The sequence below is a fragment of the Manis pentadactyla genome, chromosome X (genome assembly GCF_030020395.1).
Source record: "Manis pentadactyla isolate mManPen7 chromosome X, mManPen7.hap1, whole genome shotgun sequence".
NCBI classification, from domain to species: domain Eukaryota; kingdom Metazoa; phylum Chordata; class Mammalia; order Pholidota; family Manidae; genus Manis; species Manis pentadactyla.
The window spans coordinates 106,988,708-107,016,627 of NC_080038.1; the positions used below are offsets into that span (position 1 = coordinate 106,988,708).

The following is a 27,920-nucleotide window of genomic DNA, read 5'->3' on the forward strand; positions in this document are numbered from 1 at the left end:
TCCCAAATGAATAGTCTAAAGTCACAATTATTGAAACTGGAAAAAGAACAAATCAGGCCCAAAGTCAGCAGAAGGAGGGACAACAATAAAGATCAGAGAAGAAATAAATAAAACTGAGAAGAATAAAACAATAGGAAAAATCAATAAAACCAAGAGCTGGTTCTTTGAGGAAATAAACAAAATAGATAAACCCCTAGCCAGACTTATTAAGAGAAAAAGGGAATCTACACACATCAACAGAATGAGAAATGAGAAAGGAAAGATCATGACAGACCCCCACAGAAATAACAAAGAATTATTAGAGACTACTATGAAAGTCTATATGCTAACAAGCTGGAAAACCTAGAAGAAATGGACAACTTCCTAGAAAAATACAACCTGCCAAGACTGTCCAAGGAAGAAACAGAAAATCTAAACAGACTAATTACCAGCAATGAAATTGAAGCGGTAATCAAAAAACTACCCAAGAACAAAACCCCTGGTCCAGATGGATTCACCGCTGAATTTTATCAGACTTATAGAGAAGACATAATACCCATTCTCCTTAAAGTCTCCAAAAAATGGAAGGGGAGGGAATACTTCCAAACTCATTCTATGAAGCCAGCATCACTCTAATACCAAAACCAGGCAAAGACACCCCCAAAAAACAAAATTACAGACCAATATCCCTGATCAACATAGATGCAAAAATACTTAACAAAATATTAGCAAACCGAATTCAAAAATACATCAAGAGGATCATACACCATGATCAAGTGGGATTCATCTCAGGGATGCAAGGATGGTAGAACATTTGAAAATCCATCAACATCATCCACCACATCAACAAAAAGAAGGGCAAAAAACACATGATCATCCATGACCATCTCCATAGACGGTGAAAAGCATTCGACAAAGTTCAACATCCATTTGTAATAAAAACTCTCAACAAAATGGGTATAGAGGGCAAGAACCTCAACATAATAAAGGCCATATATGATAAACCCACAGCCATCATCATACTTAATGAGAAGCTGAAAGCTTTTCCTCTATGATTGGAAACAAGACAGGGATGCCCACTCTCCCCACTGTTGTTCAACATAGTACTGGAGGTCCTAGCCATGGCAATCAGACAAAACAAAGAAACACAAGGCAGCCAAATTGGTAAAGAAAACGTCAAACTGACATTATTTGCAGAAGACATGATATTTTACATAAAAAACCCTAAAGACTCCACTCCAAAACTACTAGAACTAATATCTGAATTCCGCAAAGTTGCAGGATACAAAATTAATACACAGAAATCTGTGGCATTCCTATACACTAACGATGAACTAGCAGAAAGAGAAACCAGGAAAACAATTCCATTCACAATTGCATCAAAAGGAATAAAATACCTAGGAATAAACCTAACCAAGGAAGTGAAAGACCTATACCCTGAAAACTACATAACATTCTTAAGATATATTAAAGAGGACACTAACAAAGGGAAACTCATCCCATGCTCTTGGCTAGGAAGAATTAATATTGTCAAAATGGCCATCCTGCCTAAGGCAATCTACAGATTCAATGCAATGCCTATCAGATACCAACAGCATTCTTCAATGAACTGCATTCTTCAATGAACTGGAACAAATAGTTTTAAAATTCATATGGAACCACAAAAGACCCCCAAATAGCCAAAGCCATCCTGAGAAGGAAGAATAAAGCAGGGGCGATCTCGCTTCCCAACTTCAAGCTCTACTATAAAGCCACAGTAATTAAGACAATTTGGTACTGGCACCAGAACAGACCCACAGATCAGTGGAACAGAATAGAAAGTACCAGTATTAACCCAAGCATATATGGTCAATTAATATACGATAAAGGACCCATGGACATACAATGGGGAAATGACAGTCTCTTCAACAGATGGTGTTGGCAAAACTGGACAGCTACATGTAAGAGAATGAAACTGGGTCATTGTCTAACTCCATACACAAAAGTAAATTCGAAATGGATTAAAGACCTGAATGTAAGTCATGAGACCATAAAACTCTTAGAAAAAAACATAGGCAAAAATCTCTTGGACATAAATATGAGCAACTTCTTCATGAACATACCTCGCCATGCAAGGAAAACAAAAGCATAAATGAACAAGTGAGACTATATCAAGCTGAAAAGCATCTGTACAGCAAAGGACACCACCAATAGAACAAAAAGGCACCTACAGTATGGAAGAATATATTCATAAATGATAGATCCAATAAAGGGTTGACATCCAAAATATATAAAGAGCTCACCCACGTCAACAAACAAAGCGCAAATAATCCAATTTAAAGATGGTCAAAGGATCTGAACAGACACTTCTCCAAAGAAGAAATTCAGATGGCCAACAGGCACATGAAAAGGTGCTCCACATTGCTAGTCATCAGAGAAATGCAAATTAAAACCACAATGAGATATCACCTCACACCAGTTAGGATGGCTGCCATCCAAAAGACAAACAGCAGCAAATGTTGGTGAGGATGTGGAGAAAGGGGCACTCTCCTACTCTGCTGGTGGTAATGTAAATTCAACCATTGTGGAAAGCAGTATGGAGGTTCCTCAAAAAACTCAAAATAGAAATACCATTTGACCCAGGAATTCCACTTCTAGGAATTTACCCTCAGAATGCAGCAGCCCAGTTTGAGAAAGAAATATGCACCCCTATGTTTATCGCAGCACTATTTACAATAGCCAAGAAATGGAAGCAACCTAAGTGTCCATCAGCATATAAATGGATAAAGAAGATGTGGTACATATTCACAATGGAATATTATTCAGCCATAAGAAGAAACAAATCCTACCATTTGCAACAACATGGATGGAGCTAGAGGGTAATATGTTCAGTGAAATAAGCCAGGCGGAGAAAGACAAGTATCAAACGATTTCACTCATCTGTGGAGTATAAGAACAAAGAAAAAAACTGAAGGAACAAAACGGCAGCAGACTCACAGATCCCAAGAATGGACTAACAGTTACCAAAGGGAAAGGGACTGGGGAGGATGGGTGGGAAGGGAGGGATAAGGGGGTGGGGAAGAAGGGGGGCACTATTATTAGCATGTGTAATGTGGCAGGGGAACACAGGGAGGACTGTACAATACAGAGAAGACAAGTAGTGATTCTACAGCATCTTACTACACTGATGGATGGTGACTGTAATGGGATATGTGGAGGGGACTTGGTAATGGGGGGAGCCTAGTAAGCAATGTTCCTCATGTAATTGTAGATTAATAATACAAAAAAAAGAAATCCTAGAGCATTCTGGTCTGCTGCTTGAATCATTCCAGCAATTAACTCCTTTACTTCTTGAACATTCCATTTTTAAAAATCATTCTAGCAATTAACTCCTTTTCTTCTTGAACATTCCATTTTCAAAATCTCCTACAAGCTCCTTTTTCTCTGGACCACCATGCAGCATACAGATAGAAATCCTAGGCCATATGTCAGCATACATACCGTAATATCTCAAGTATGCAGTAAGCCTAAAGTATGCAGACTTAATTCTCCAAAAATATTTTTATTTTTACAGGTAGGTTCTTCTGACCTAAATGGTCATTTTATCTTCAAACCAGGAACCCCAAGTCCTGTGAGCTCTCAATATTAGCAGTTGTACCACAGGGGATGCTGTAATGGCAATTCATTTTAGCAAATCCTCACATCTCGTGAGGTTTCTTTCCATTGAAGTTATTCCTGCTCCTGCTCCCTTCAAAATGATCTAGTAATTACCAAAAGTTATGAAGGGCTATGGCCAGAGCAACCAAATGCTATCAAGTTTCATTGAGTGAGTGTGTATATAAATGTGTATGTACACAGACAAGGTTCTCACTTTTACAAATATCCTCCAAAAATCAGTGCAAACAAAATCCCACAACTGTTGGAAAAGTTGATGGAAAAGATCACCAGAAATACCGTGAAGATAGCATTTATCTGTACTAAAGTATGTCCACATTGAATTGGGGTATTGGGTATTTGGTTCCCAATGGCTGGTTCTATACCAACAAAATGGATTTTTAGAACAATTTTTTAGATAAAGCAAGCCAAAGAAACCATCTAAAATACCCATAAATTTGAGGCCCAGCCACAGCGCATGGATTGGAGGGGCTGACAAGTAGGTATAATGAGTTTATTTAAATGATGTGAACAATCACATCAACTTATATTGGCTATGTCTATACAAGCAATGTTTATTAGCACTGTTTTGAAAACTTTGTCACCAAAATAATATCAATTTTTATGTCCTTTTTAACAGGAAAAATACATCTGCTCTTAAGTACTTTTTACCAGATGAGCTAACAATCTAAGGTCTGGGCCACTTAATACCATTTGAGTTAGTCAAACCATTTGAGTCTCACCCACAAGGTAATATGAACATCAAATGGTTATATTTTTCTTACTAATGTATCAACTCTTATTTTTCACTGAAATTCTCAGCTTTGCAGGAGAGGTTTTGCACTGTAATAAGAATTATAAAGTCCTTGTTGAAAAAGTATTTGATTATTATTTAAGTCATTCAAAAGGCAGAGGGTCTAGTTTTTTGTAAGTTGTTTTACTAAATTGTGGAGATACTTAGATGTTTAGGACTTCATTGAAATAGCATAAATTAGGTCAGAGTGGAATGAAAAATGAGTATGGGAGGCAGAAAATTTCCAAGATTCCCATATAAGCAGACAGAAGTATAACCTGGGGCGTTTATATCCCTGTAAAGTTTGGCATCTTCCAAAAATGATTTTGAGTTTGCAGTCTTTCCTTTGTGCTCCACAGGACTTAAAAGTAGAGGAGATATTTTAACAATGGCCATTTCTAATATAATTCAGACATTTTCTTTGTAGCATTTTTACCTTTACTAATTATCAGGGAGACTTTGATGAAGCAAATGAATACAGGTGTCTAGAAGTGATAAAGCCAACAGTAATGGAGGTGAACCATGTTATAGATATTTAGACAAGTAGTAAATAATTTTTGTGCCACTTACCATTATATTTGGTGGAGTACATTTTTAATTTTGCATTTAAATGCATATGTCAGTTTGAAATTTGTGCATTTAACAGCATTTTGGGCAAATGAACAAAAATATATGTGTTGGCCATCCCATTTCCACATCTACTATGTATAACATATATATGCTTACTAATGTATAAGTTTATGATATAGAAGATTTGGGTTTATTGGCTAGCTGTGTGACTTTTGAGCAAGTCATTATCCTTTTCTGGGTGTTTTTTTTTTCCTATTTGTAAAAGAAGAGGTTAAATAGAGTAGATCCTCTCTAAGGTTCTCTTTTAGCTCTAATTTTTTGTTTATAAATTTACTCTCAAGTTGGCTTATACTCTTTCTGGGGTCAGAGGACATACTTAAGCATTGGATTTGAAATACCTTTCTTGATAGTAGCTGATCCAGAGGGTGGAGAGTGGAACAGAAATCTCTTTCCCTTCCTACGTTTTACTGAGTTAGAGTTAATAAAAATGTTGGTGTCACCAACATAGAAGTTAGGACAATAGCTGTTCAGCTTTAACAACTAACTGGCCCCAGTCCCCAACATAGCTAGACCTCCACACAGCTAGTGAAGTTTTAAGCCCAAGTTACAAAGATAACCCTGAGAAGATCTGAAAAGGAGTGTACTGCCCATGAAATATGGCACTGATTTCTTTCAGTAGTAGAGACTGGCTGCTGTGATTTGTACATATTCTCTGTTTAGAACATAACTGGGAGACGACTATTTTGGAGCATGACTGTATGTCTAGCTACCCTTCTTTTCTGACAAGTTGATAAGCTGTCAGAACAATTATACCTAGGTTATCATAAGTATATTGCGTTTGGGAGAAAGACTCATCTTTCTCTTTTGATGAAATAGGGTCATGTATTAGGTTTTGGTGCCATCAATATTAGAAATGTAATCCAGATTCTATTTATTATTCAGAGTGAATTTGCCAATTGGAAAAGTTGGATCTGTTACTTTAGAAAACTTCCTTCTGGAAAGTAATCTGTTTTTTATGTCAGGGCAATTTATGATAGCCCCACTTAGCAAAACAAGAGAAAAGTTGTATTTTTTAGTAAATGATCACTTCAGATATGAGCAAGAAATTATTTTGTGACCATCTTTTGCCAAATGGGTCTTGATTCAGCTTGTTCTCTTAATCACTTTTTCCTGGATGGATCTGAGCTTTATTTTTCAACTCCCTCTCTTCCCCGACCCCTGCCCAATTTGTCTCTTCTTCATGTGGACTATTTTGACCATCAGTCATTGAAGCTTGGGCTGAAAATGAGAATCAATTCAAATAACAGAAACTACACTGTCAAAAGCTGTTTCGGAGGCATATTTACATTGTTTTAAAATGATTCATTTCACTCTCTTACTAGAAAGTAAACATGAATTTAGATGGATTTCTATAGCTATTGACATTTACAAGAACAGAGTGACATCTAGCTTTCCTACTCTTCTCAGCTTTACACTATTAATTTAATCTCCAGAACTCAGACCTAGGACTGTTTCAGGTCAAATGTTAGAGTGTAAGTTGGGGATACTTTTGTGCTAACGTTGGAAAAGCCACCCCTGTTCAGTAGGTTATCAAACAGTTGTTATTGGGTCTAATGTGATCACCATACACATTATGGACTTTATTTCTAACCTGCATTTTTATATACTGATGAGGTACTCTTAAGCTGTGGAAAATAATTTGTTTGGATGTATAAATGCAGAATCCTTTGAAGACTGAATTTGGATCATTTTTATAGTTCTATGAATTCAATAGGGTTCTTTGTTGTCATATATGTAACATAAGTTTACACACGCAATTCCACTGTCTCCAATGAATATTAAAAGTGCAACCTGAATCAGGTTATCTAGATGTAAAATTATTTTGTTGTTTTTATCAGAAAGCAATTAATTAAAATGAAGATGCTTGTTTTAGATTTCAATACCTCAACAGGATGTTATTTTTCTGATAAAAAAGTTTTCAAATCCAGGCTTTTATCTTAGAAATGCTTTTGATAGCAATAACGATTAAAACTATCAACAGTAGATAGGACCCTATAAATATACCAGCTAGTTATTTTTTCTTGCCAAAATATGAAATGTAGTGACTATTGGTTAGAGTGCAGAAGTTTTTAAAAACAGTACACATCCTAAATACTAATCCCAATTCTATCAAAATTTAAAATGTAAGTTAACTGAAATACAGAAACACAGGAGAGGAATTCACTAATTAGATATGACATATGCTATGGGTAAATATTCATTGGCACACATTTGGAAACTAACATATCTTTAAGAAACAAAAACTCAACAGCCACAGCCCCCACAATAAGGAGAAGTTGTATTGTTTAAGAACAAAAACTCAAGAAGGCCAGTTATACCTAGAAACCACAAGCTGACAATTCTTTGGAGTCTGTTGAGTGAACCAGAATGGGCAGCATGGAGCACTGGAGAGCAACAGAGATAGGCAGGTTAGTTTGCTTTATCTGATAGCTGGTGGGGACTGCCGACCACATCCCTCAGCCCTATGGGGAAATGGTGTGAGATCCTGAGGAAGATCAGGAATCTGTGTGGCAGCAACCATAGCAAAGTGGCACCTGGCGCTTCAAGGAAGCAAGGGTAAAAAGCAAAGCCAAAGGGTTAAGCACCCGACTGCACCTCTGCTGATTAGGGGCAAACACCCTTTCAGTTGGTTGTGAAATGGACTTAGTGTTTATAGGTATAAAAGGCAAATAATAGCAATAATAGTATAAGAACAAAAATTAAGAATGTAGCTATAAAAGACAGTGAAAATAACAGGAGTTTCACTCTCCTTTCTTGGTGGGGGGGCACAGTAAGGGAATCATATATTCTATGTCACCTCCAAGAGCAAGGCAATTACAAATTTCTTCTTGAGTTCCAGAACAGATGATAGGGGCTTGACTTAGAGCCGAGTTGTAACTTGTTCTTCCTGTACATCACCCCATTTATGCATGAGCAGGTCACAAGCCTCTCCCCAAGTTTCAAATACATCCTCTGAAGAGTCTAAAAGTTTAGAATTCGAGGAGCAGATGCTGGATACGCAGTGCAGAGAGCTGGAACAGGCTAGAGGGCATTCATTGCTCTGAGCAGTGCCCTGGGCTTCACCTAATTCTACCTCACTGAGGTTCATTTCACTTTGAGAACAGGCCTCTGCTTTCCCTGTCTCCATCTGAGAATATCTGATGTCCTGCCACATACAGTGCTGCTGAACAATTCCATCAGAAATTGTGTACATTGGTTCTGAACTGGGTTCAGACATATGACCATTAAACTTGGAGAACAGGAGACCCAGTTTCTTGAGAGGAGGACCCATGAAGGAGCGTTTGCTTGATGACTCAGCTTTTGACTTCCCTTGAGTACCACTGGCTCTTGGCATGGTTCTGATGAGAGGTGGCCCGTGGCAGGCCTTTTTCTTGCAGCCTAAGTTGAAAGAGACACTCTTGGATTTGGCCCGTGCCCCACCACTATCATTGGTATCATCCCTCTGAGAGAGTTCAGTGTTGCTAGTGGAAAAGCTTCTCCGTGAGTGTTTCCTATTTCCTAAGAGGTCAAGCACTTCATATCGAAAGCTGGAGATGTCCTGCTTTAATTCCTAGGGCAGGAGAGAAGACACATTATATTAAGAAACTTGGTCTTTTGTTCAAAATAGGCACATTGAGTATCCTTTGGAATGTTCCAGAGTTTGCCTAATACCAAACCATAAAGTACAGAAGTTACCAGAAAATCTCACATTATTCCAGCACACACAAAAATACCAATAACTGTAGGCAGGGCTGGCCATTGAAAGAATTGTGCAATTGGTAAAGTTGATTTCAGATGCTCCCCATCAGGAGCACTAGTCCCTGTTGAAGTACTAAGAATTAAGGTATTGAATTAGTGCACTGGCTCTGGTGGGCATCTGCGTATAAAGGAACTACTGAAGAGGAAAAAGCTTTTAGGACTTTAGAAACATAACTAGGGAATGGAATGCATCAGGTGATGAGACTTGTTTTGGGACAGGAGGCCCTGTTCATTCAACTCCCTATGAAATGTCTTCTATCTCTTAACTCGCTGCTTAGATAATTGCTCCTTTAAAAACCACCTTTTAAAAGTTGAAGTTGGATCACGTCCTTCCCTTGCTTAAAACTCTCTAGTAGCTTGCCACTGACCTTAGGTTAAAGTAGAAATGCCATTCCATGGACTACAAGGCTTTTCAAGGCCTGGTACTTGTCAGTCTCTCCTGTTTCATCTCTTCCTACTCTTTCCTCAGGCTCTCAACTGTCAACCTGTATGGGCATATTCTTTCTTGCCTCTGGGTCTTTGCCTATGTTGTTCTCTCTGTCTAGAACATTCTTCTCCCCAACGCTCCTTTATCTGGCTCCTCCTTTGAGCCGCAGCTTAAACATCACTTCTGGGAAGCCTGCCCTGACTCCCCAAGCCCCAGTGAGAGCCCCCCATATGTATGCTCTGTGTCTCCACAGCACCCTGTGTTTATCATGTTAGAATAGTCAGTCATTCGTCATCCTCTAGTATTATTGTTCATGTGTCAGTCCACCAGAGTAGGGGCTGTTTAGAGCCTGCTCACCAGTGTGCCCCAATACCCAGCAGAGTAGCTGGCATATAGCAGGCCCTCCATAGAAGAGTCATGTCTATGCATTAGGATAACAGCCTTCCTATGTTCCTTAGAATATGTGCATGTGTTCTAGGATAGCATTTCTCAATCTATTGACATGTCAAGCTGGATCATTCTCTGTTGTGGGGAGCTGTCCTGTACATTCCAGGATGGTTAGTAGCAATGCTGCTCTCTACCCATCAGAGCCCAATAGCACATACATTGCAGTGTGAAAACAAAAAATGTCTCCAGACATTGCCAAATGTGCCCTGGAGAAAAAATGCCCTGGTTGAGAACCACTGTTTTAGGCTAATGCTAGCATTAGGAGAATTTTAATGTTTAATGGTAGGGTTTCTTAAATCTTGGGTTTAATAATAGATTTTTTTGGTCTTTATCTTATACTTTTTAACTAAAAAGGGCTTTCAAATCTCCAAGCATCTTCCCTTTGCTATCTTGCCCCTTGCCACACCTTTTAAAGCACTCAATTCCCACACTGAGAAGCACCGAGAATATTAAAAGAATGCATAGGGCAGATTTCTTTTGCTCATAAAGCTGATTGTGGTGATAGACATTGGTAACATCACTCCATCTACTGGATGACAGACTACTCTGAGAGAGAGAACAGGAATTGAAGCTGGTTTTGCTGTTACAGGAAGCTGAAATTCCATCACCAGAAACCCCAAACACTGAAGATTAAATGATGCTTAAGAAATGTGAAATGAGAACCACTTCATGATTAAATTACCTTAAAATTTTCTTCTGTTAGCCCCTCATTTGTTTTGGAATTTCTTATCATAGCAGCCACATATCTTTTGACTAAATTCCTGATAACTTCCTGGAATTAAAAAAAACATGAAGAGGCATTCAATTTCCTTATCAAGCTCTCAATAAAATAAGGAACATACACAGGAAATAAAAAATGCCTAGACGGTCTTTGTAATAGAAAATCCTCCCAGGATCCAGCCATTTTCTGCACACCCAGTTAAGTCCATTGGTTAAATGAAGAATTATTATGTGTCCAAATTTGGTGGCACAGTGGGCCAGTAAAACCAAACTCACATGAATGGAAAAATTTCCAGCCAAGCATAAGGTAAATGCAGATTCACATTTGTGGAAAAATGAGAGCCAAATGATACTTGAATGGTCACAGTCAATATCCTTTCCTTTCAGGCTAGATTAAACTTTAACCATCTTAATAAGATGAGAGTTTTTATTCTTATAAAGTTGAGAAAGTCATTCTTCAATGTCACAAAGTCTGCTGATGTCAATGTCCACTAATTACATAATCAAGATATTTTTCTTAGAGTTAGTCTACACTGCTCCTTTACAGGGATGGCTTCATTTTACTTAGTCTCCTGGGAATTGCACACACATTGTCACTATGCTTGGTATTAGTAATGGTGATGATGATAGCTACCATTTAATGCACTTGTGCAAGGCACTGCATCAGGACACACAAGCACACCTACACTCATATATAGTTACCACTCAATTCTCACAACACTGAATTAAGTTTTATCACCCCCACTTTACAGATGAGGAACCTGAGATTCAGTGAGGTTAAGTAACTTAACCAAGGTCTCACAACTGACCAAGAACAATTGTGCTTAGTCCCTGTGAGGAAGCTTTACCTGATAATGCTGATTCTGTATCAAGCTGTCAGCATGGCGTTCCTGTCATTGAAAGCGGACACAGAGGTTACATTAGCCATCTCCCAGCAACCCATCCACCCGAAGATATGTCTAAACATTAGGACTGCAGAATGACACAGGAGTTGCTGCCTGATAAACCCCCAAACATCTGTAGGTTGGAGGGATTTTATGATGTATAAGATAGAGCATGTCTCAAAGAAAGGAAAGTAGAAAATAATTTTAAGAAGAAACCATTTTTAAAAGCCTTACAGTGAAGCTTCTCAAGTTGCGTCTTCTCCGTCTGCCATCAGGGTCTCTTTTGGGGCAGAAAGTGTTGTTGAACCAGTTACCCAGGTATAGAAATGACTTGGGACTGGGGATGATGTTGAAAGGGGGTGGCAAGGTGCCACCTTCATCAAAGTAACTCATCCAGAGTTTTGTCCTTGCAAACTTCCACTCAATATCAGCATGATCCTACAAAAGAAAAGTTCAAGGATTTGGAATAAGAAACTTCAAAATGCACACATGATTCATTCTAAAAGTTCTACTTGCTTCTTTCTAGAGGGCAATCTGTCAGCAGCTAAGCTATAAGCAGCTATACACATACCCTTTGAACCAGTCATTCGACTTTTAGAAATGTATCTATCAATATGATTGCAAAAAGATGTATGCACAGGGCTGTTTGCTGCAGCACTATAGCTTGTAATAGCAAAACAATTGGCAACAACCTAAATATCCAGCAGTGGGAGACTGGTTAAATAAATGGTGTTACATTCACAAAATAGCTTACAATATAGCTTAAAAATATAGTATATCTATCAACATTTTATATATATAGAGAGAGAACACGTATATGTATACATGGATTTGTCCATATATCTATAAGACCTCCAGGACTTTTAAGTAAAAACCACAACATAAAGCACAATAGATAGTGTGTACAATGATGCTATTTATGCGATTGAACAACCCTTTATAGGACATGCGCACATTCTAGACAGGTTACATACTCAAATGTCAACAGTAGTTATTTTTAAGGAGTGGGATTGACGTGGGCAAGGTTTCTTTTTAAAAAATTCAATATTATTGGGGTGTAATTGACACAGTGTACAATTCACCCATTTTAAGTGTCTGATGAGCTTTGACAAGTGTATATACCTGTGTAACCAACATCATGATCAAGACACACACACTGGTGTACATTTCTAGGAGTTTTAAAACCTAGAGGGGCTGATGTAACCACCGCCACCATCAGGACATGCAACAGTTGCATCAGCCCCCAAAACTCCCTAGTGTTGACCGTTTGTAATCAAACTCTCCCCCATCCCTAAATAAACACTGTTCCATTCTCTGTCCTTCTAGTTTACCTTTTCTAAAATGTCAGATAAATGGAATCCCAGTAGGTAAACTTTTGAGATTGGCTTGGTTCACTTAGCATTAACACCTTTGCAATTTATCTATGTTCCATTTTACTGCTGAGTAGTTCTCCATTATGAGTAGGATTTACCATGGTTTGTTTATTCATTCACCCACTGGAGAATATTTGGGTTGTTTCTAGTTTTTAGCAAATGTGAATGAAACCACTGTGAGCATTCATGTGGAGTTTTTGAGTAAACATCAGTTTAATTTCTCTGGCTTAAATATCTAGAAGTTGCACTGTTGGGTCATGTGGTAAGTATGATTTAACTTTTATAATAAACTGCCAAACCTTTTTCCAGAGTAGCTGTATGGGTGTTTGTTCCCACCACTCGATAAGAAAGTTGTGGGGTCTCATTATGATTTGAAGTTGCATTTCCCAAATGGCTAATGATATTGAGCATCCTCTCATATGTTTATTTGATATCTATATATATATCCTCTGTGGTGAAGTGTCTGTTCATATCCTTTGCTCACTTTTATCATGTTTATTTTCTTACAGGTAGATTTTGATAGTTTTTAAAATATATTCTGCATACAAGCTCTTCCAGAAATGTAACTTGCCAATGTTTTCTCCCAGTCTGCATCTTGTCTTTTCATTTACTTAATGGTGTCTTTCATGGAGAAAACTATTTTAATTTCACTGAAGTGAAATTTATCATTGTTGGAATAAGGAGCTGAGTCCCTTGTTGACTATTGGCTGGACACCTTCCTCAGTTCCGTGGGCATGGGCCTCTCCATAGGACAGCTCATGACATGGCAGCAGGCTGCCTCAGAGGCAGCAAGGGAGAAAAATCCATGGTCATTTGGTAACCTAATCTCTGAATGACATCGCTTTTGCCATATTCTAATATTTATTAGAAGTGAGTCCATACATCCAGTCCACATCAGAGGCAGGATATTGCCTAAAGGCTCATATACCAGAAAATGTGGGGCAGGGGACCATCTCAGAGGCTTCTTGGGCAATAAATCCATTTCTAAGTTGTGTGGTTCCTAATTCTTTGTCTTCAATAAAATTTAAGGAGAACCGAATTAAGTTGTCAGATGATAGATTGTTAAAAATGTTATTTTACCCAAAAAATCATCATATGACTTTTTGGCCAATACCTCAAAAAATTTAAGAAAACTGAGTGACAATGGAATAATAAAACTCTATCCATTCACAGATACTTATTGATATGAATAAGGTTTCTTAGCACTTGCTTTTATAAAAATGGAAGCTAAACATATAATTGATGCTGAATCCTGTTCCTTAGTACTCAATATTCTGTGGCTATAATAGCTAGTTAGATGAAAACCCTGACTTATATCTTTAAGAAATGTGTTTCCAATAAAAAAGTATTTTTATGTCTAATAGTTATTTACCAAAATTTGTATTATATTTCTGTTCTTTTGAGCATTTTTGTACTGGTAATAACTGAATAATAACTAATGTAGAAGAAACATTTTCACATGTATTACCTTCTGGCCATAGGAAAAAAATTTAAATTCAATTTATACTTTTGTTATGAAGAAATTTGATAGGGTGATCAATAATAATAAAAGACTAGAACACAAGCATTTTATAACATTATGATAAGATCCTGTGGGGATGTGGAATGGAAATAATAATTTAGGGAGAAAAAGGAATGATGTAAACTTTCTGTTCTTAAAGAAGACTTTAGTCATTTAATTTTTAAATACATGGTTATGAGTAACAAATCCTTATAGTATTCAGATTCCATTGGATACATTTATTGAGTAGTTTTATTTTAAATGTCAGTATTTACCATGTTCTTGAAGTTACATCCTTTGCAATTGTTTTTATTTATGATAAAATATCTAGATGTCAACCCCAAAATATATACAGAGATACATAGATTTTTTTTCCCTCCTCATTTGTTAGAGGGAATGCCGACAAGAGGTTTGAATGTCTTTGATGAGACCCAGAACTAAGACAGCTTCCATATGTAAATTGCACAGGCATGCCCCCCAGCCCCCTCCCCGCCACCGTTATGGTAATAGTAACTATCACTGCCCTGCAATCCTGCCATGGGAGCTAATGGTGCTGTAGGCAATTTGGGATGTAGAGGTGGGTATGCAGTAAAGGCAGTGTGAAATCGTGAGGTAGTTGCCATTGTGGAAAGAGCAGGGGTTTGGGAGTCAAACAAACCAGGGTTTGAAATACTGCTCTGCTACTTATTAGCTGCATGACTTCAGGCCAGTCAATCCAAATCTTTGAATCATGGTTTTGTCAACTGTTAAGACAGAGGAAAATGCCTACCAAACTGCATTGCTGTAGAAATCAATGTAAAATGCCTAGGTTACTGTCTGGTATACAGTAAGGCCTATATAATTGTTGGTTCCTTCCCCTACATTTATGAGCCTATAATATCAGGAACAAACTTTGAATCTTCATTTTATCCTATAATGGCAGAGAATATCCAGTTTTCCATTCAGGGAACAGTTCTCTAGCTCTCGAAGTAGGTATTCAATTTAAGTGTTTCTAAAAATGAACCAAGTCAAATTTTCAAACACAGAATTCTATCTCTAGACAAGTTTGAAAAGAGAGAATGATAATATAGCTCCTATGGGTATTCAGCTATTTTCTAATAAACCTGGCTAGATGTCCTGGTATCTGGAAATGCTCTGTTTTTTTTTTCAAATGCCTCTGTGAGTTTAGCATTTTTGTTTGTTTGTTTTTTAAACAATAAGCACTTATGTCCTTTTTAAAACATGTTTTTTTTAAAGATACGAGGAGAAGAAAGCATCTGGTTTTAACAAAGAATAGAATCATGCAGTGGGCCAAGTTATAAACTATAGGCACTTTATATGAACTGAGGAGGCTTTCTGGTGCCCCTCATTGTGCCTACTCCATTCAGGTGAGGACATGATTTTGGCCAAGCATTTTGAAAATGCCTCAAGGACCCCAAATGCTACCATTTCATTTCCCTAGTGCTCAGGTGAGCTCAAGTTGGGAATTACTGTGTAATAATGTAGCAGAGAAGTTATTTCAAACTATCGTCTCCATAGTTCTTTTCCACTTATTCATCATGTATCAATTCACCATCCATCTATCCACTACTTTGATTCCTATGTCAAGCAACTACCATATTACAGGCACTCTGCTAGGTGCTGGGTATAGAGAGATGACTGTCAGAAGTGGTGGTGGGAATACCACACAGAACACTATTAGAGTACAGATGCACACCAACATTTGAGAAATATGCCCTGAATTCTACCAGAAGAACAAAGATTAGGCAATAATAGACCACCTGGCAAGATTGGTTAAACAGTGTGGGCTGTTAAGAGATGGGTGATGCAATCATTGATTCATACATATGTTCATTCAACAAATATATATTGACTGTCTGCTAGATGCTAGGTGTTGGGATTGTAGCAGTGCACAATGTGGACAAGAAGATGATTTGGCATGTAGAAATTTGTTTTATTTTCAACGCTTGAGCTAATTTGAATTGCAAGATTGTGCACGTGGCTTTTGTAGTTGTATTTGTCTAAAACTTCCCTAAATGTATATTGCCCAAGAGGTGTTCATTCATCTGCATGGGGCTAGCCTTTTACCTTATGTGATAGTCAAGTTAGATATCACATAGTCAAGTCAGATAGACACTGGCTTTTTCTTTGCTTAATTTCACTGTTTGGTGGTGATATCCCCTCCTACTCTCTGTCCTACCTTCTCTACCCAACTATGACTTTTAAACATCCTCCAAGATCACTCCCCGGCTTTTGTGTAAGACATAACCTACAAAACCTTAGGCTGTGGTCCTTCCTCTTTCCAACCTTCCAAAAATGTCAGGACCTTTGTGCTGCCTAATGATACACAGCCTTACATATGTGTTCTTGTTCATGTGTGTGCCCTGCATTGCCTTTGAGATTGTCAGGTCCTGTAGAGCAGGCCAGGGCTTCTATTTATTTTATCCCCTTTCACAGTGCAAGTATAGGTACTGTGTCTGTAGAGCATCTCCCCAAATGTTGTTGACTAGCTCAGATTCTGAACACATGGCCACAACTATGGCAAATGAACATGTTTGTTCAATTTCACATTTCTCAACAAACCCAAGCTCAAGGTTATTTTCCTTGCAATCAAACTACAAGGCCAATTTCTCACCAGCTTTTCATAAATGCTTATGCAGTCTCTCAGATCTCCTGCCAGCAACCATCTTGCCTGAGCAAATTGGAAAGCTTTCTAACATAATGTAAAGGGAGAGTGGCAGGCACAGACAGAGCAGAGCTAATAATAAACTTTCAGGAGAAAAGCTACTCCCAGGGATCTTGGGCCCCAATGGCAGGCTGGTTGGAGGGATATTTTGGGGAGGGGGTATTTTGGCATCCTTCACATTAACTAGTAGCTGCTTACTTCATGGGCATAAGACCAACTCTGTATCCCTATGATGAGAAGCAATATGAATTGCTGTGAAACACACCCAAAACTGAGGCAGGGAAATTCATTTCCCTGGCATCTCAAGGGAAATCTACCTCATTTGGACTGCTTTCTCCTTCTGGTAGAATGCAGAGCATGCTTCTTAAATGTTGGTGTGCATCAGAATCACATGGGGCATTTGTTAAAAATGCAGATTTCTGTGCCCCACCAGAAGTTATACATTATATTATAGTTTTGCCTCAGGGCTAAAAATTCAATTTAAACAATGTAAGCATTTAAAATATATCATAGTTTTTGTAACTCCATTTTTATTGTAATTAATTTTAAAAATATTTGAAAAACACAGGAATCTTCAAAATATGAAATTAGTCCAGGCCACCCGCAACTTCTTGAAGGCCGTGAAGTAGAGACAGTCCCCTGAGTGAGTATACCGTACCCCTCCACACCCTCACCTCCAACTTGTCACATGGGTGCATCAGTCAAGAGGGGGGCTGTTTCCCTGTCACCAAATAGTCAGCAATCCTGTCTCCCTCACAGTTGCTAGGTGGTTAGAACTTCCTGTTGTAATCATTCTGGAGCCTTCTGGGAATGACTTTGATATTGGTTTATCTAGTTTAGAGCCCCTGTAGCAACTGCAATGCAAGTACACAAACTCAGCTGCAAAACATCAGGGCAAAGGAGTCCTCCCTCCAGCTCCAGCTCACTACCCATCCACTGTCCCCCAGATCACTTGCACCCTGTACTAATGCCCTCCAATAACTCAATTAACCCTTCCCAAACAGCCAGAGGCCCCTGAATGGGTGTTACAAACAGGTCCTTCTCCCTACTGAACATGCACAGTTGTTTAGTGGGCAGCCATTATGTCTGCACCTCTCCTCTCATCCCCAGGCATGAAATGGCTGCTGTGTTACTGGGTCATTGGAGTTACTGCTCTGACCATTTGAGGACTTGGTGTGTGTTACTTTTTTACTGGTTACCTAGCTTTAGCCCTGTAACAATGTCAGTGCTAGTGTACAAATTCAGGTGCTCAACTTTAGAACCCATGCTCTAGCTCTACTCTGCCTCCCCCATCTTCATACTTCCACTCCCCTCACATTCTATTATGGATACCAACCAATATCCTGTCTTATTGCTTTAAGAGCAATCCTAGCTGTTTGCAGATGGGGACCAGAAAGTAGGGAAGGCTCTGCAAAAGAGGTTCTATTTGAGCTGAGAGATCAGCAGGATTTCTACAGGCAGAGATGGAGGGAAAGAATTTTCCAGAAAGAGATAACAGTAGGAAAAAGTCAGGAAGAGTAGAGAGGTTGCGCATGGCCATTGAAGTCGAATGAACTACATCAGTGGTTCCCAAACTTCAGTGAATAGTAGACTCACCTGGATTGCTTGCTAAAATGCAGTTTCCCGGGTCCCACTTCAGACCTTCAAAAACTGATGCTTCTTTCACGTAACAAGAGCAGAATTGGATAGTTGTGAGAGATCTTACAGTCCATGAAGCCTAAAATATTAACTACCTACCCCTTTACAGAAGAAATTTGCCAACTGCTGAACTAGATGACAATAAGCTTAGGTTTGATCAGCTTTGTTAGTTGCTCTGTCTTAACACTTCAAAATATTTCATCATATGCATTAAAAATTAATTAATTTGTTCATCTATCAATAAATATTGAGAGCTTACTATGTGTCAGACAGTGTATCCTGGTTAAGGATGGAGGGACTTCAGCATAAAGTATCTTTGCATTGCTTAGTTTTCCTATGAAATGTATGTAATGAGGTATTAAGAGAAAAGCCCTGTGGCTTAACTGCCTAGAGGATCCATCGAATGATGGAAACTTCTCTGAATCTCCAAGAATCTTCAGGGCCCTGCCAATGAGAAGTTTGATGGAGTCAGTTGAGAGGATTCTAATTTCAGTAGTTCAAAGCTTTTTTCATAATTGGTGCTGATTTTCCAGTGACTGAGGAGGCCTGTGGTACTCTCTTTTCTTTCACTGTGGGAGAGTCCTAATATGCCACATTTATGAAGAACAGCTTTGAGATAAAAGTATTACTCAACAAGCCTTTGTGATTAGCTCACAGTTTTATAGGCCCAGGTACTTCTCTAAGTTCAAACACCCAGGGGAAATTGTGAAAGAGAACAGAGGAAAAAGCAAAATCCTGCAACAGAAAAAAGGAGAATAAGAAATAGAGAAATATAATGACCTTTCCACTCATTTTTACTCTAAGATCTCTTCTATTTTCCTCTTTTAAACAAAAGCAGATTTACCCTGACAGCTGAGATAGTATAATTTTGCTGTCAGATCTCAAGTAAAAGGTAGAGTAATGCAGTGGGTTGTAACCTCTGATGCTCCTTCTGGGTATTTTGATTTCTGTGTAATAGCTAAAGGACACCTCCTGGCCCCTGCTGTCTCTCACCTTGAGCCAGGCTACAATACAGGGCTCCAGTGACCATAGGAAGAGAGAGATCTTATTGATATTAATAACTGAGAGCTCATGTTTAGTTTCTAAACCTCATGCCTCTCAGAAATTAAAGAACATTTGTATCATTTAGCTTTCCAGTCAACTGATGCCTGGTGCCCAGAACAAGAATAATGAGAATAAGGCAGAAGCCAAGAAGAATCACACTCCCCAACAATGACCTTTGGGCCATGGCCATTTGACTTGTCTGCAAATGTAATTTGTAACCTATGAAGAGAACATTCAGAGACCATAGGAGAGTCTTGTGTCTTCCCCAAGGAACAATTCTGCCGGAGTCTCAGCTCTGAAATCTTTTGAAATACAAAAACAGTCATTTTTATCTCTAGATTGTCCATTGATAGGTGTCATTTTATGCAGTGGTTGAAGGCATCTTTGCTTTGGGGACTGTTACGTAGATCTAGTGCTTTATAAAACTGGGGTGATGGTGACATTTTCCTTGGGTGGCTCCAATTTCTTTTTCTTCTTGATGTCCCCTCCCAGTGTTCTTCGGGTACATTTCCCTCATGGTGTCTCTCACTTGCTTGGCCCCATATGAAAACCTGACCTCAGTAAGGGATTGGACTTTTTACACTGAGCCATAAGTGACCTACTAGCAGCTCAAAACATATTTGCATTCTAACTGGGGACAGGGTCTTCTGGTGAGGGATTTCTGGATGACAGTGGGAGGATGTCTATGAATCCTCTGATACTATATGCAAAATGTTATGCATGTTTGCTCATATGTGAACTTTTTATGTCCATATTATCAGATTATCAAAGCAATCCATGACCCAAAAAAGGTTAAGGGCAGTCTTAAGATAAAGAACTGAAAGACAAATAGTGAAATTTGAAACTTCACTTCTATGATTTCACACCCTGTGAGAACAGGGACTACACGTCTTGTTCACCAGTCACCTACTGTATCCCCAGTATATTTGTTAAATTCACTAATTTATCCAGCCAAGAGATAGTTATTGTGAAGTGAATGGATGAAAGAGTAAAGGACACCAGCAAGCAGATGGGCAGAGTTATCCTTTGGGCATTAGGCTCTTCCTGTCACTAGCATAGCTGATCCTGTTTCTGTTTGAGTCACCCAAGGTAGTCTCCATGACAATTCCTGATGAACATCCAGGACAGATGAATCTGGTATACAGAGGAGCTGCCCAGGCATCTTCCCTGTTTGGTGGCCCTTTAGCACAGGAAAGAAAAAACCCACTTCCCTACATTTGTCCTCTTCCCATCCCCACTTGTATCTTTGTCAGTCACCAAAATCATAACTAGGCAGCAGCAGGTGTCAAAGGCAGAGGCTGCTCAGCAGAGACCTGCTAATGTATACCCTCAGTACCCGAGGCAAATAGCTCCCATCCTCAGTAGTGCAGGCTCTCAGCTTGCTGACAAAACCATAAGTGCACCTTGATGCCCAATGACTGAGGAATTTATTTCTGTGTTGGACCAGGGGGAGGGCCAGGCCCAGGCAGGATGCACAAGTCTGAAAAGAGCATTTGGTGCCCCCAAGGCAGCGTTGGAGAGAGAATGCTCATCCTTCCTCCCCTGAGGCTGGAGAGTGGATATTCCACTTGCTGGTGTGGGTAAAATTGCAAGAGAGGCTTTGGGCATGCAAGAGCTCTCTGTGGAGGAACAGGGCTGAGAGGTCCCAAGGCAGAATGTGTAAGTTGAATGAGGAAGTTCTTGTCATGAAAATGAGCTTGATAGCACTGAACTTTTCACCCTGTGGATGTGATGATCTCAGGTGGGTTGACTGACTGTTTTATTTGGGGAGGCTAGGAGTATTAGGGAGGAGGAGCTAAGAAGAAACTGGAAGTTTGAAGTCTGGTGGACCCCCTGAAGATGAAAGGGGAGCTCGTGGCAGGGGGTGTTTTCAGGGGTAGGGGGCTGAGGAATCTCACCTCAGGAAAATGGAATAAGGCAATTTGTCTCCAGAACCAAGGGAAAGATTCCTTAGAGTGTAGTCCTCTGGTTAGAACCCAGGGGACAGTCAGCGAGTCAGTGAACCAAGTGGAAGGGTGAAGCTGGGGGTGTCAGAGGTGGTGGGGGTGGGGCATACCAGAGCCTGGGGGGTTGGGATCCAGACAGGAGAGGTGGAGGTAGTGTTATTTCTTCAGGTTAGGGTGTCCTTATTTACAGTGTGCCCATGGGTAAGTCACTTCGATCTCTGTGCCTCAGTTTCTTCACCCATGAAATTGAATTGATGATATTACCTACTTCATAAGGTTGTGGTAAGGATTTAATGAGAAAATATGCATGAAAAGTGCTTTGTGTAGTGTCTGGCACATAAATAAGTGCTCCATAAATGGTAGCTATTATTGATAGTAGTTATAATGGTAATAGAAAGCACTTAGTTAAGTACCTGGGATTTAATAAAAGCTTGTCTATATGCCAGATATTCATTATATTCTTTTTAAAAAATTTACCTTAATTTCACCGGCTGTTTTCTTTTAATTCACCGTATTCTTATTACTGATTTCTCTCAGCCTTAGAGAACTGAGAAAGAGCTCAGCTGGGGCTCACAGGAGGAGACAATGGATTTGTCCAAGTAAGGGTCAAGGTAGGTAAGGCAGTTAGCCCAGGGTGCTGTGGTAGGCCAGGTAGATGGAGGTATGAGAGCTCAGCATGGGATGTGGGAAACCACAAAAGTAGACCTCTCATCTTTTTAAACATTACTTTTCTAAAGGCAGGCTCTGAACTTTCTTCAGCTCCTAGAGATGCAACTCCTCTACATGCTTCTCCTCATTGTGGGGGCATATTCCCTGTTGGTGCAGGGAGGACTTCATTCCCATTTGAAGATATTTTTGTGGTGAATCAATGAATGAGAGGCTGGAAGGACTGAGGCTGGCTCCTACACTTTTACTGCATCTGATAAACACCAGGCTGCTCCTTGCTGGTGTGTAAGCTATTTCTCTGCCATAAATGAGATCTGAAAGTTAACCTCTACTTTTCTTTCCAAATATGACCCTGAAGGCTCAGCCAATTTGTATTTCCTAAATCAACCTTAAAACAACCCAGTCAGACACGTAGTGTTTGGAATGCAACCAGAAAACCAGAAATTAGGTCTTTCCAACATAGGAGATTTAATACACAGATTAGTACATGGATGATGGAGGAGGAAAGGAGCTGAACAGGGATAGTGAGGCAATTTAGACATTAGCAAAAACCGGAAGTTCCTCTTATCTCTAGAGCTGGAGGGACAATGGGAACAAGCAGTGAGTGGTGCTATCGGTGCACAGAGACTGTGGCTATCTTGCGGAAGCTAGAGTCAAGAGGAGCCAGCCCTGCAGCAGCTGGGGCCAAGGAAGGAGGAGATGCCTGGTGGCAATTGCAGATGAGCTCCATGGGAAATACAGCTGCTGTTGGAGGCCTCATAGAAACTGAGGTTGGGAATGGGGAAAAAATACACTAGCTTCTCACTTCTTCCTACCTTCTGGTTGATCAAACATACCCAGAAGCCAAAGGGCAAGGGACTGTCAGGAATGTAGTTCCCTTGATACAGAGCAGAGCAGGAAATGGATCTGAGAGTAAGCAGTGAATGAAAAGCCTAATTATCATCCTCATTTTACAGATAAATCAAATGAGGCAGAAAGAGGTCAAGTCGCCCAAAATCACACTAAAGTGACAGTCCAGGTTTCAAATCTACGCAGTCTGACTACTCCTGAGCCCATTCTATCTGTAATCACTGCTGTTATACGCTCATGGTACTAGTGCCACTGTTATTTTACTTGTGTCAGATTTTCCCCTCTAAAGTAGAACTATAAGTTCCCTAAAGGCATCAACTGTGTCTTTTCTTTCATATCATTTATAGCACCAAGCCCTGTGTATTTTTCAGAACCTACCAGAAAATGTACATTGTTGATTGAAATGGAATTACCAGCAGATTTTCATAGGTTCCACATTACCCAAGGTGGGGGTGGGGGGCACTATTAAAATATCCTCTGTGGTTGTGAATGTTTGCTTCCTTGTTAGTGAAATGTAGAAATACCCAATCAGATTCCAGACAATGGTTGGAGAAGGACAAGCTGCAATGAGAAAAAGCAATTATCTAAATTGCTTTGAGGGTTTCGCAAAAGAAAAAGACAGTTATTAAAATTTCAAATGGTTCTGCTCCAAAGTCATAAAATTTCTACAGCTTGAATTGGGCAGCTCCTTCACCTGGAAACAGGCGATACTATCCCTTATAGCTTCCAGGATTTGGACTGTTCTATGGGTCTGAAAGCCAGAAGGGTTTATATGTTGTTCCATTTTCTTAACAAACTGTTCTTGACAGCCAAGAGATGGACACAAGTATGTTGGATGAAGTGTCAGTGATTCCTACCCTTTAGTCACTGGAGCTTGTAGGACAAGGAGATTGTACAGTTCAGAGTTGTGATATAACAAGGGAAGGAAAGACAGTGTACCTGGGACCTTGTAGTGAAAGTGCATTTGTGGGGAAGTTGGGGCTCCTATGGCCAGGATCCTCACTGAACTTAAACCACCTGATGATGTGACTGGCCTGTTGCTGGGCTGCTGCTTCCACACCTTTAGGCAATAAGTATTATTGCGCTATATAGACAGCTCGGCCCAGTGCTCTGCATGGAGGTAGAGATGCTACTGCTTGACTACCACCAGGAGAACAAGCCGGGTAATAAACCCTTTCACCCCAAAGAACGTTTTACTGTCAATTTCTTTGGTCTCATTGAATCCATAGCGAACTTGCCCGGGGCTGAAACCCATTGGCAAGACAATTGGTGAAAGTCAGCAGGGTTCACTGTTGACCAAGGAAAAAGACAGACTGCCCTTTGGGAGGGGTGCTTCAGCGGGCTGCCCCTGTGAATGGGGAGACAGTGGATCGTCCCCCAATGGGTATGTGGTCTGAGGTGGCTTGCCTCCTAGAGGACTGGGCCTCACTCCAGGACTGGAGGCAAGTGGAGGTGATACCTGAGGCAGTAGGGGTGGCCCTTGGTATAGTAAGTAGGTCTTTTGAAAAACAGAGTGCCTGTGAGGCAGCGGGGACTGTGGTTTGGCTGCTTCTCACAGCACTAAAAAGGTTTACAGAAGAGACCCAAGAAATGGTGGCATGAGAACACGAGCCACAAACTTCGGTGGATTCCCTGAAGAAGGAAATGGCCTTGATGTGAAAGGAGGTGGCAAGAGAACGCCGGCAGCAAGGTGCCATTGGAGAGGTAAACAATTCCTTACCAGAGGAAATGGCAGCACTGCCAGGGGTTCTGAAGGAGGAAGAGGCCATCAAGGAAAAAGACGAACTCCTGAGGGAAGCACAGGCGGAGGTGGCATGAAAGCATCAGCTGCGAAGCATTGAGGTGAAGGTAAGAGAGCTGCTGAGTACTGAGCTAGCATTGCTGCGAGGCACAGTAGAAAAGGTAAAGGTTGTAGCAGAGGAGGCACTCAGGGGAAGGGAGAGAAAGGTGCCATCAGCCCCAGAAATGGAGGAGCTGGGGAAGGATGAAGGGGTGATGCCGGAGGCACTGGCGCCTCCTGTATTGAAAGCACGCCCAGTGGTTGTAAAGAAAATAAAGACCCAGCAGCTGAAAGTTCCCCAAAGAGAGGAGCAGCCCTGTCCACACATTGTGGGGCACTCTATGGTCCGCCCCTATATTCAGGCTGAGCTGGTGGGTTTGGGCTCCCGGTTTAGGCAGAAGCCTTCGGAGTCAATATCAGCTTGGCTCCTGCATCTGTGGAACTTAGGGGTGGATGGAATTGTTCTGTCTGGAACAGAGATGGGAAAGCTGTCTTCCCTTACAGTGCAGCCTGCTTTGAGGCAGCGATTACAAAATGTACATCAGATTGCAGGGAGTCACTCCCTCCTTGATTGGCTTATGGCTGCACTTCATGCTGTGTGGCCCAATCTGGGTGATCTGCCATCCTCTCCTGTTAGATGGCAGACATATGCTGAACTCCAACAGGTGTTAGGAGAGCTAGGCATAAGAAATGCCATCTATAGTCCAGAGAATTACAGCCCAGATGAAGAGATTTTCACTACTGGGATGAGAAATATTGTACTTCAAATGGCTCCTACATCCCTCTTTGGGTCTCTAGTGGCCATTCTTTCCCCTCACCTAGGGCATCCCTTAAGCGAGGTGACATGTATAATAGCAGACTTAGGAGAGGCTGAAGCAATGTGAATCTGGAAAGAAGTAATAAGACCTGTCACTCACAAGAAGAATTTACAGGGCCCCATGAAGGTTACAAGGACCCAGATGTGGGTTGATTTAATACAGGCAGGAGTAGAAGGAAGGAAATTAAATGGGAAGTCAAATAGGATCTTACTAGAGCTATGGAAACAGCTGAAACCAGAGCAGCAGTTCCAGCCATTAAGAACAGAGGCAGAGGTCAGAGACAGAGCCATGAGTCCGGCCTGTGTGTTTGCAAGACTTCCTGCTGGAGAACGAGCCAACCTCACTTGAGCCCACACAGGAAGGTGATTGGGGAACATGGTTTGACTGAGCGGAAGGTCAAGGTATCTGCCCTGAGGGACCAGAGGGGGACAGGAGACCCCATGTTGAAATAGCTCTCCATTGGTCTCCAGTGAACATACACTGTGTCCTGGCTCTGGTGGACACTGGGGCTGAATGTTCACTGATTCATGGTAACCCTGAGTGGTTCCCCTGGACCCCCACTGTCATAGATGGATACAGGGGTAAGGCTATCAGAGTGAAACAAGCCCAAATCCCTTTGGGAATAGGGAGTCTACCCCCAAAAGCATATACTGTGTATATATCTCCCATCCCTGAGTGTATTTTGGGGATTGATATCCTGCAGGGTCTATGGTTGCAGACCACTGCAGGTGAGTTCAGACTGAGAGTACATGTGGTGAAGGCAGTTCTGAGGGGACATGCTAGGCACCCGCCCATAGCTTTGCCTGTGCCTCGGCGGGTGACTAATACCAAACAGTACAAACTGCCCGGAGGGCATAAAGAGATTGGAGAAACTCTCCAGGAGCTGGAAAAGCTGGGTATTATAAAGCCCACCCATAGTCCTTTCAGTTCCCCAGTGTGGCCTGTAAAAAAGCCAGATGGCTCCTGGCATATGACTGTGGATTACAGAGAACTGAATAAAGTCATACCCCCTGTGCATGCTGCTGTCCCCTCTATTGCAGGCTTGATGGATACCCTCAGCCATGAACTAGAACATATCATGTGGTAGATCTTGCGAATGCCTTCTTTTCCATTGACATTGAGCAGGAAAGTCAGGAACAGTTTGTCTTCACATGAAAGATGGCAATAGACTTTCACCATCCTTCCACAGGGATACCTCCACAGCCCTACCATCTGTCACGGACTTGTAGCCCAGGACTTGGCTACATGGGAGAAACCTCCAATGGTGCGGCTGTACCATTATATTGATGATGTCATGCTCACGTCTGATTCTCTTTCACATGTAGAAGGTGCAGCACCTAGACTGCTGCAGCATCTACAGGAGAAAGGATGGGCTATGAACAGCACCAAGGTTCAGCAACCTGGTTTGTCTGTCAAATTCTTGGGGGTCATCTGGTCAGGTAAGTCCAAAGTTATACCAGAAGCAGTTATAGATAAAGTCCAGGCCTTTCCTACCTCTACAACTGTAGCATTGCTAAAGGAGTTTCTGGGTCTTCTAGGCTACTGGAGAGTGTTTATCCCACACTTGGCACAAATTTTGAAGCCCTTATACTGGTTGGTATGAAAGGGCGTCAGGTGGGACTGGGATGAGACATGTGCATCTGCCTTTACTACAGCAAAATGGGCAGTCAAGGCCATGCAGGCCTTGAGTGTGATAGACCCATCAAGGCCCTGTGAGCTGGATGTTCATGTCTCTGAAGATGGTTATGGCTGGGGTCTCTGGTAGCGGCTTGAACGAACTTGCCAACCTGTTGGATTCTGGTCACAACTCTGGAAAGGGGCAGAGGTACGATACACTTTGATAGAAAAACAACTGGCTGCCATGTATCACGCTTTGCTGGCTACAGAATCCAGCACTGGAATGGCCCCGATAAACGTAATAACCACCTATCCCATCTTGGGGTTGGTACGAGACTGGACCCGAAGCCAAGGAGTGGTGTGGCACAAATACCCACACTAGCCAAGTGGGGTGCTTACCTACAGCAGCGTAGTGCCCTCTCTAGTAGCCCCTTGAGTGAAGAACTCCAATGCTTATTGGGGCCGGTGACATATACTAGTGAAAAGCAGGAAGAACTTGCTTTTAAATCATTAGTAGCACAGAGTCCCTATCGGGAGGGAAGAGCCCCTATACCCAAAGATACATGGTACACAGATGGCTCCAGCTGTGGGCAGCCCCCAAAATGGAGGGCCATAGCTTTCCATCCTAAGACTGAGACAATATGGATGGAAGATGGTGAGGGGAAGAGCAGCTAATGGGCAGAGTTGCAGGCTGCATGCCTTGTGATCAGCCAGGAGCCCTCTCCTATAGTTGTCTGCACTGACATCTGGGCTGTCTATCAGGGCTTGACTC

The 27,920-nt window shown here is 40.9% G+C and overlaps 1 protein-coding gene across 1 annotated transcript in view; it reads right to left on the reverse strand.

Moving 5' to 3' along the window:
• Positions 1 to 7,199: 7,199 nt before the first annotated feature.
• Positions 7,200 to 27,920, reverse strand: part of LOC130681807 (short transient receptor potential channel 5) — a 44,332-nt gene continuing 23,611 nt past the window's right edge. The window contains exons 4-7 of the mRNA XM_057495381.1: positions 11,486 to 11,689; positions 11,216 to 11,257; positions 10,330 to 10,419; positions 7,200 to 8,585 (exon numbers count right to left, since the gene is read on the reverse strand). Coding sequence (XP_057351364.1) covers positions 7,896 to 8,585; positions 10,330 to 10,419; positions 11,216 to 11,257; positions 11,486 to 11,689 — 1,026 coding nt within the window. The 3' untranslated portion in view covers positions 7,200 to 7,895. The remainder of the gene's footprint in view (positions 8,586 to 10,329; positions 10,420 to 11,215; positions 11,258 to 11,485; positions 11,690 to 27,920) is intronic.